General features: G+C 43.4%; 1 protein-coding gene across 1 annotated transcript; it reads left to right on the top strand.

The window, feature by feature from the left end:
* Positions 1 to 810: 810 nt before the first annotated feature.
* On the top strand, positions 811 to 5887 carry LOC307233468 (lysosomal thioesterase PPT2-A-like; the record flags this gene model as incomplete). Its single annotated transcript, XM_080004804.1, has 10 exons — positions 811 to 871; positions 1266 to 1384; positions 1499 to 1588; positions 2325 to 2478; positions 3458 to 3553; positions 4630 to 4737; positions 4891 to 4968; positions 5366 to 5450; positions 5533 to 5587; positions 5744 to 5887. The coding sequence occupies 10 exons, from the start codon at positions 811 to 813 to the stop codon at positions 5885 to 5887; spliced, it is 990 nt and encodes a 329-aa protein (XP_079860930.1).
* Between the last annotated feature and the right edge of the window lie 3240 nt (positions 5888 to 9127).

Below are 9127 nucleotides of genomic sequence, written 5' to 3'. Positions count from 1 at the left end.
TTTACTGCCACCCAGCGGCCAGATGGAAAATAACGGGTGTCGCTCAACCGGTGGCTCATTTGTACCTTTTTATTGCCTCTAATTTATAGAGTTCTCATTCATCAAACCGAGACCACATAACAAACACAACAAGGTGCACTCCCTGTGGGAAAAATTCTTCTGAAGGAGTACACCTGTCTATATCCATTATGTCACATGTTTGTTATGTTTAATCTGCTAAATGAAATGTAATGTAATGTAATGTAATGTAGGAAAGAAAATGCATTTGAGCTGGTCTTGCGCGTCGCGTTTGCTTGTCCCACTGCCTCGAACCTCGCTCTCGAGGGACGCGGGGCGTACTTTGAGTGGGACTTTTGCGCGAAAGTTTGCGCAGGTTTCCCAACCGAAGGAAAGAAGACGCACCCGCTTGGCGTCGGAAAACGGCGCGACGGACAACTTTTGCGCCACTGTCGCAAAGACAACCGGATTGCTTTGCGACCGCTCAGAGCGCTCCGCGCAAACGATCAACACCACTTTGAAATTAAGAGAGGAGGAAGAAGCATGTTCATTTAAGAGGTAAAATGACATTTTTTTTTTTTTTACAATTTTTGTCACATTTTATTAATTTTGGTTGCACAATCATAGATACATCCGAAGGCGCCGCGTTGACTGCTTCGGCGCGTCGCTGCGATACGTCAACGTCGCCGCCATCTTGGAGCGGGCAAGACTGACCTGTAAATAAATCCAAGTAAACGGGGGAGCTGCGGTTTTTCTGGCTAAAAAAGCATGGAAAGTGATGTGGAGGCTTGTAGGGAAACAATCTAAACGCCGATGGTGTCACTGTTCCGTAAGCCATTACACCTTGGAATCAGCGTCATCTTCCTAATGATAGGTCAGAGCAAAAAGGTTGCCTATCGCTCCTTTAACAGATAATTCCTCCCTTCATAGTTAGATATTTATTCATATTTTGAATGGTGTTTTGTAAATAAACCGCATTCCTTTTATTTAGTAGATTGATGAGTGAATTCGGTTCGATTTTAAAGCGGGGTAGGCTTGTAATATGAAAATTTGGGTCTATGAGTAAATAATTAACCCCCCCCCCCAAAAAAAAAACCCCAAACAAACAACAACAACAACAACAACAACAAAACATCAGAACAAACAAAGAAACAAAAAAAAACCCACGACACAGTAGATGTGTGTACATCTTAAGTTTAAGCACGTGCCTGAGTAGCGGCGATAAGGAAGCAGGAAGTTCCCCGCTGTGTCTACGAGTTATTCCACAGATACAGTGAACAAAAGGAGTCGATCATTCATCAGCTGCGGGACCTCTGTCCTTCTGGGAGGAGATGATAAGATAGCATCCACCCTGCTGCTGCTGCCAGAGAGCCGCACGCAGCCGGAGGTGATGGAGACCCGTTGGAGCAGGGGAAGCGCCCTGCCGCTGCCGCTGCCGCTGCCGCTGCTGCCGCTGCTGCTGCTGCTGGGGTGTGCGAGCTGCGTGGCGGGGAGGGATCAGGCCTTTAAACCCTATAAACCTGTCATTATAGTGCATGGCCTTTTCGACGGACCGAGGCAATTTAAAACGCTGTCCGCTTACATTACTAAGGTAGGCGGCACACGGAGATCACGTCGCAGAGATGTTTTGTTTGACTTGTTTGTCTTTCGTTCGAGAAAAGTCATTTTTTTTAAATGACTTTTGGCAGGGCACCTTTTCATTTTCCAACTTTAGGCCTGCGTAGGTGTACTTTATTATTTGTTATCAAGAAGTTTTTCTCTTTTATATACAATTTATTTTAATTAAATGTGTTGGGTTTTTTTATTGATAGGAACCCAGTGCTATATTTGTATGCCTTCTAAATTAAGTAGAATAAACAGCTATCAGTAGTGATCTGTTTCATCTCTTCAGGTGAAGAACGTTCACCATCGTTGCCAGTTTGTTATTTATGTGAATAATTATTTGGCCATAACTCTCCTTTTTTAACTTAATGAATCATTATAACAGATCATTATTTTTTTCATCTACGAACAGTTTGCGAAGTGAAACCAATTATAGTGAACCAAGACTCTGACCATTTTCAGAGATCTCCTTTTCGTGTATCACTTTCTATTCCTCACCCTAACGCTTGAAATTCCCAAGAATGTGACCACATGGCCAGCGTAATTGATCCATTTTTTCATTTGAACTTAAGAATATTTCTCCTAGCCTGTTCATTTGTTATCAACTGTTGACCAAGACCCATCAGTCTCGATCAAGGATTTACTCGCTTATTATTTTAAATTTCATTAAAACGTAGTTGTAATTCTCCTCTTTTGATCTGATGATAACTTTTCTATATCTCCAGGTTCATCCCGGCACAGAGGTGACTGTAGTTGACCTGTATAATAACCTTTACAGCCTGGAACCAATGTGGAGGCAGGTTTGGGGATTCAGGAGGGCCATTGATCCTATTATGCAGAAGGCCACTGATGGTGTCCACTTCTTATGCTTCTCACAAGGTCTAACACACACACGCACGCACGCATGCACGCACGCACGCACGCACGCACACACACACACACACACACACACACACACACACACACACACACACACATAGAGAGGGGCCAAGATCGCAACAGGGGGGTATTTCTAAAGAATTTGAAATCTCATTTCATAATATCTAGCAAACCAAGGTAAGTGTCACTTTCCTATTTATACCGCTGTGAAATATCTTCTCAAGGAGAAGCTCTGTGCTCTTTAATGTGAGGGAGCAATTTAAAAACATTCACAAAATACCAATTTAACAGTATGGAAAGAGGACACATACACACACGCACACACGCACACACGCACACACACACACACAGACACACACGGTGGGACATCTGGCAATCAAGTAACAAGAATTATATAATATCATATTCTACTATATACTATAACACCTTATTATGTATTATATTGTATAAATATCCTACTGGATGGTGTTATGGCGTATCTGTCACAACATTAATTCCAGGGCTGGAAGTAATTACAACTAGTCAGTCATTCTGTAATTGATCCATTTTTTTTATTTGAACTTAATAATATTTCTCCTAGCCTGTTCATTTGTAATCAACTGTTATTGAACACTGCAGACTTGACCCAGACCCATCAGTCTCGACCAAGGTTTTACTCGCTTATCATTTTAAATTTCATTAAAATGTAGTTGTAATTCTCCTGATTAACATTTGAGTTTAATTCCAGTGTTTAATGTATGCAAAGGCTATGTACTCTTCTGTGAAGGCTGCTATAACTGAAGAGAAAGATCATAGGTGTTTTAAAAGTAACTCATACTCTCAGTGGTGAATATTGTTCTGTTTCCTCACATTAGAGTAATTCATTTGATCAATGCTCTAGTATTAGTAATATTCAGCAAAAAAAAAAAATGGTGCTTTGACAAAATTCTTTATTCGCTTTCTGCATCTGCCTTGACACGCTGTCTGCTGTGTCTCTCAGGGGGCCTGGTATGCAGAGCCTTGCTGTACACGATCCCAGACCATAACGTCCACTCCTTCATCGCCCTCTCCTCGCCCCAGGCCGGCCAGTACGGAGGTCAGACAGATTCCCTCCGTGTCACGGCAGCGAAGCCGGGCCCCCGTCTCCTCACGGGCCCTTGCTTACACCGTCTGTTTGATAGCCGGAGTAAATCTCACACACAGTCCCATTCAAACCAGGCGTGAAACACGCGTCAAACTGTTCCACTGACGGGGACAGAAGGGTCCCGCAGTGGCAGAGGTGGGGTCGGGGTCTGCCCTGCGCAAGTGACGCTGTCAAAAATAAAAAATAAAATAAAATGTTTTTTCTCAGCCAGCTCAGCCGGATCCACACTGAATTGCGGCCGCCGAACGAACTGCAGCATCCGAGTTTGTTATCAGTAAATACTGTATGCCAGGGAAAATGGGCGGCCCTGTTTTATTTCCAGTATGACAGGGAACTCTCATTCATTTTCCATGAATGAGAGTTCCCATATTAATGTTTATATCTTATATCATTTGTGCAAAGTGCGAAGAAAAAAAAACAGACAACTCACTGAGAAGAAAAGAAATGTTTTATTCATGAATATGGTGACATGCAACTTTAACGTTAATAACATCATTATTTTATGTAAATTAACTTATTAACTTAGTTTTAAGCCCAGTTCCAAAAAAAAATAATAATAATTTGACTGACGTAACTTCTGGTCGTAGTGTTGAACCAAAACTTGGAGCGTGAGTTGGAAAATGTGAACGTATCCCCGAGCCTCGAACGGAATCCCACCCTCCATAGGAAAGAATGGACCTCCAGTTTGTTCTCTCTAAAAGACGGTCAACATGAACATGGATGAGTGATTTGTTTGGAAAATTATCAAGAAAAATATGCATGCATCACAATAATAACAGTTAAAGCCACAATAGGTGTTTTTATATAAAAAAAAAATCAGATCTTAAAGAATCAAACTGAGGTTCATCACATTGATTTGCTAAGCTCTCTCTTTCTCACCAAGAGAAATCTGGGATCATATCCAGTATTTTTTTTCCGGACGACTGATAAATGATCGTATTGGATTCTTGCAAATATCTTTGTGCTTTTCTCTAGGGCGATCACACGCCTATAATTACCATCCGTAAAATATCTCCTCTCTCCGTAAGACACGAGCTATCTGCGATGGCTGTTTCCTGAGCACGTAAAGAAGACCGTATTTCGCATCTGCTACAACAGATACGGACAGAAAGTGTCTATTTGTGACTACTGGAATGGTGAGTAAGGGGCGACTGGTGGTTCACGTGCACAGTATAACAGCACCGGGGTGTTTTACTCTGTGTCACTCTGCTCTACAGGTGACTGACTGTAAGCTGCTTCATTGCTCCTTTCTTGTGGGGTTTTTTTTTTGTATGTTTTTTTTTTCTCAGACCCCCACCACAGAGAGCTCTACCTACAGCGCAGCACCTTCCTAGCGTTCATGAATGAACCGCACAGTCTGATGAAAGGTGCCAAAAGAGATTGCAAACAAAAAAATTGCCGTGTCACAACAGCTCACATCAAAAAATAGACAATGATAAAAAATAATGCAATGGAGTAAAAATGTAAAATGGAAGAATGTGAAAATATACAATAAAACCTTAAAATGGTTAACTGTACACCATAAAATATGCCAATATACACGACATCTAATGATAAACAGTAACTATAACATAGAAAATAACCGGAAAAACAATACAAACATATACGATAACTAATGGAATAAACCAGAAACAGTGAACCAGAGAGATGAACCTGAAAATAAGTGTGTGTGTGTGTGTGTGTGTGTGTGTGTGTGTGTGTGTGTGTGTGTGTGTGTGTGTGTGTGTGTGTGTGTGTGTGTGTGTGTGTGTGTGTTATTTCCAGTTTGGAGGAGAAACTTTCTTCGCATCAGGAAGCTCGTGCTGATTGGTGGACCAGACGACGGCGTCATCACGCCGTGGCAGTCCAGGTGCTTATTTCAAATTCCAAAGCAGGCCTATTGCGAAGGACAGTGTCTTGACACCTTCTATTATTCCTCATGGTCCACACAGTCACTTTGGATTCTACAACAGCAACGAAACTATCATCGGGATGAGAAACCAGGAAGTAAGTATTTTCACTCCTCATTTTCACTACTTCATTTGTAGTGGCGTTTATCATTGCTGGCTCACTTCTCTTGAAAGAGCAGATAATAGCTTTACATACGAATATGTTGGATCCGCTCTCTCTTTATCTCTTTCTCTATTTTTCTCTCTTCACAAGTATTACATCCAAGATACGTTTGGGCTGAAGACCTTGGACGCTCGCGGTGACGTGTCGGTGTGTGTGCACGCGGGAGTCCGACACACCTCCTGGCACTCCAACTACACAGTGTTCAGCAGCTGCATAGAGAAGTGGCTCACCTAGGAACGCGCCGATTGCCGTCAGTGTCAGTGCAAGGACAGTTAACGTGGTTTGCACTCTTTTAAAAAAGGAAAGTATTATTGCGGAAATCTTTGTCCAATCACCGGTTTCGCTTTTGCACAAGATTTCTGAATTACTCCTGTTTTGATGTTTTTCTATTTTTGTAAGCCAATGAAATGTGGTTGCTTTTTTCATTTTGTTGTTGAGTCCATGACTCTTGCAACAAATATATCTGTACTGTTTTGTCTATATTGGATCTTTGGGATTCTGCAAATGGCAACCCTTGTTTTTGAAATTAGATTAAACATTTTCAAAATAAAACAATGACTTTGTTTTTTATTTAGGAACAAGGGTTAAGATCCAAACCGTGCTGACTACAAACCACAAAGTTGATTCTTATGAAATGGGTGGTGCACATCACGGATTTGTGGGGAAGTCCAGTACTTACAATTTGTCTCTAAAAAGTCACCTACGGCCAAATTCACTTGAACAGCTTCACAAGTTGTTATTGAGAGAATTACGTCCCTCGCAAGCACTTCCTTTACAGGGAGGTGGGGATAAGCACACCCTCCAGGATTCAGAGCATATCAGAGTTACAAAGCATTATAAATTCCACATTTAAAAACTTTCAATGAACAGGCTAATATAGGCAGGCGTTTCATTTGGATAAGATTTCATAGATTACAATCTACAGTCATTAAAAATACTTTATTTTCCTTCATGAAAAGTCCCTTGATCATCCAAAATGCCGAAATCAATCATATATATATATATATATATATATATATATATATATATAATACTATACATTGATCAGCCACAACATTAAAACCAGTGACAGGTGAAGTGAATAATATTGCTCACCTTGTTACAATGGCACCTGTCAGTGAACAGTCAGTTGTTGAAGTTGATGTGTTGGAAGCAGGAAAAATGGGCAAGCGTACGGATCTGAGCGACTTTGACAAGGACCAACTTGCGATGGCTCGACGACTGGGTCAGAGCATCTCTAAAACAGCAGGTCTTGTGGGGTGTTTCCCGTATGCAGTGGTTAGTACCTACCAAAAGAGGTCCAAGGAAGGACAACCGGTGAACTGGCGACAGGGTCATGGCTGCCCATGGGCTCATTGATGCACATGAGGAGTGAAGTCTAGCCCGTCTGGTCCGATCCCACAGAAGAGCTACTGCAGCACAAATTGCGGTAAAAAAAGTTAATGCTGCGATGATAGAAAGGTGACAGAACACACAGTGCATCACAGCTTGCTGCATATGGGGCTGCGTAGCCACAGACCGGTCAGAGTGTCCATGCTGACCCCTGACCACCGCCGGAAGCGCCTACAATGGACACGTGAGCGTCAGAACTGGACCATGGAGCAATGGAAGAAGGTGGCCTGGTGGGGGCCGTGATTTAAAGGATCTTCTGCTAACATCTTGGTGCCAGTTGCCACAGGACACCTTCAGAGGTCTTGCGGAGTCCACGCCACGACGGGTCAGAGCTGTTTTGGCGGCACAAGGGGGAGTTACACAACATTAGTTGTTATTATTTGTGGGTTTTAATGTTGTGGCTGATCTGTGTATATTGCAGTTCACCCACACCCATTTGGCCTTCACCGGCGGTTACGTCAAGGCGTTCAAATCGATTTCTCTGTTTGAAGAAACCCGAAGAAAAATATTCAAAAAATGTTGTACTTATTATTCATATTGCATTGTTTTTTTTAAACAATATTTTTTATTGGGAGGAACATTAGGTGTACAAAAACATAAAAAAAATAATTAAAAAAATTACTGCATATGAGAATAATTGTCCCCCATATAGTATTTTGGTATTTTCCACCGGGTCCCCTCCCACCCAATCCTCACCCATTGCCGATGCAAAAATAATAATAATAATAATAATAATAATAAAAATAAACATTAATGGCAGTAATAGCAATTATAATATTAAAAAAAAATACAAACAAAAGAGGTTTGAGAGCTTAACATCAAATACTCAATGTATGAACAATATCACATTATAATACTGTTTATTACGGATCCTGCCCGGATCCTCTGTGTGAATGTTTCTTATAGTTTGGTTTGTCTTCTGTTTACATTGTGCTGCGCCTTCTGTGCGAACCGAGAGTCGCTCAATTCCATGTATGCGCAAACACACCTCGGCCAATAAGGCCCGATCAATGCGGTCGCCCGGGTGCTTCCGCTGCGGGTTTTTGTATCATGGGATGCCGGTGGCGGCCCGGGCGGCTCCTTCCAAGTTGGACCGCGGACAGGTAGGGCCCGTGACGTCATCAAGGTGACGCAGAAGCCCGCCCTTCGCCGCTGCTGCGACGCACGCGCTCCGCTCCGCTCCGCTCGTAAGATGCTTTTTCTTTATCTGCGTTATTTGCGCTTGTTTTTCCCACACGAGCGCCTGGACGTTTTACACCGTAGTCGTTGCGCCCGAACGCTGTGTGAGGCTTTCGGGTGACATAGCACCGAGAGTAGGCGCTTGTTGAGCGCCGCTGACGGCGAGCCGGACTTGGCACCCTGACCGCCGCAATGGTAGCGATTCAAAATCGAACTATTTCAAAGGCAAAGTACTCGGCGGGAACGCATTTAACGGCGACGTTCTCAGTGCAAATGGTTTTGGTCGGAGTGACGCGAACAACTGCGCTGACGCAACACGGGGAACAGATTTAAACAGGACTTTCGGTGCGCCGCCGCGGACCCGCGAACGATTCGCCCATAGCGAACGACTCGGGCGGGTGGCTCCCCGGCACGCAAGGGCAACGACGGTGCACGATTCCCGTGAGAAGGTCCTTCCCAACTCGTCGCCCCAAAAACTCAACTCTTCTGACCCCCGTTTCTCCCTCGCTCGCCACGGACGAAACAAACGAACGACTCTTTGTTTTGTTTTAATATTTTTATTTATTTTTTTTAACTTGAGCGACTCGTCGGGAATCGAGTCTTAAAAAAAAAAAAAAAAAAGAGTCGAACCTTTCAGCACCGCTGAATTTATTCAACTTTAAATAGAAGCAGTTAAATCGGGCAACTTTTCCAGAGGACGGGGCGAGGGGTTGGTGGCGTGGTCGCGTAAGAAGCGGCTTTTTATGCGTCACTTTTCAAACGAGCTGAAGGTCGCGAAGTGTCCGGGCGGCGGCGTCGGCGTCGGCGGGGTTTTCAAGTGTCAGCGTGGCCGAAGGGCGACGAGCCGCGCGGGGCTGTTTGCGCCACTTTCCCCTTGTTCACCGTGAAACGACCCCGCAGGAC

The sequence above is a fragment of the Zeus faber genome (genome assembly GCF_960531495.2).
Source record: "Zeus faber genome assembly, chromosome: 8".
In the NCBI taxonomy this organism is placed as follows: domain Eukaryota; kingdom Metazoa; phylum Chordata; class Actinopteri; order Zeiformes; family Zeidae; genus Zeus; species Zeus faber.
This window is presented reverse-complemented; position numbering and strand designations above follow the sequence as displayed.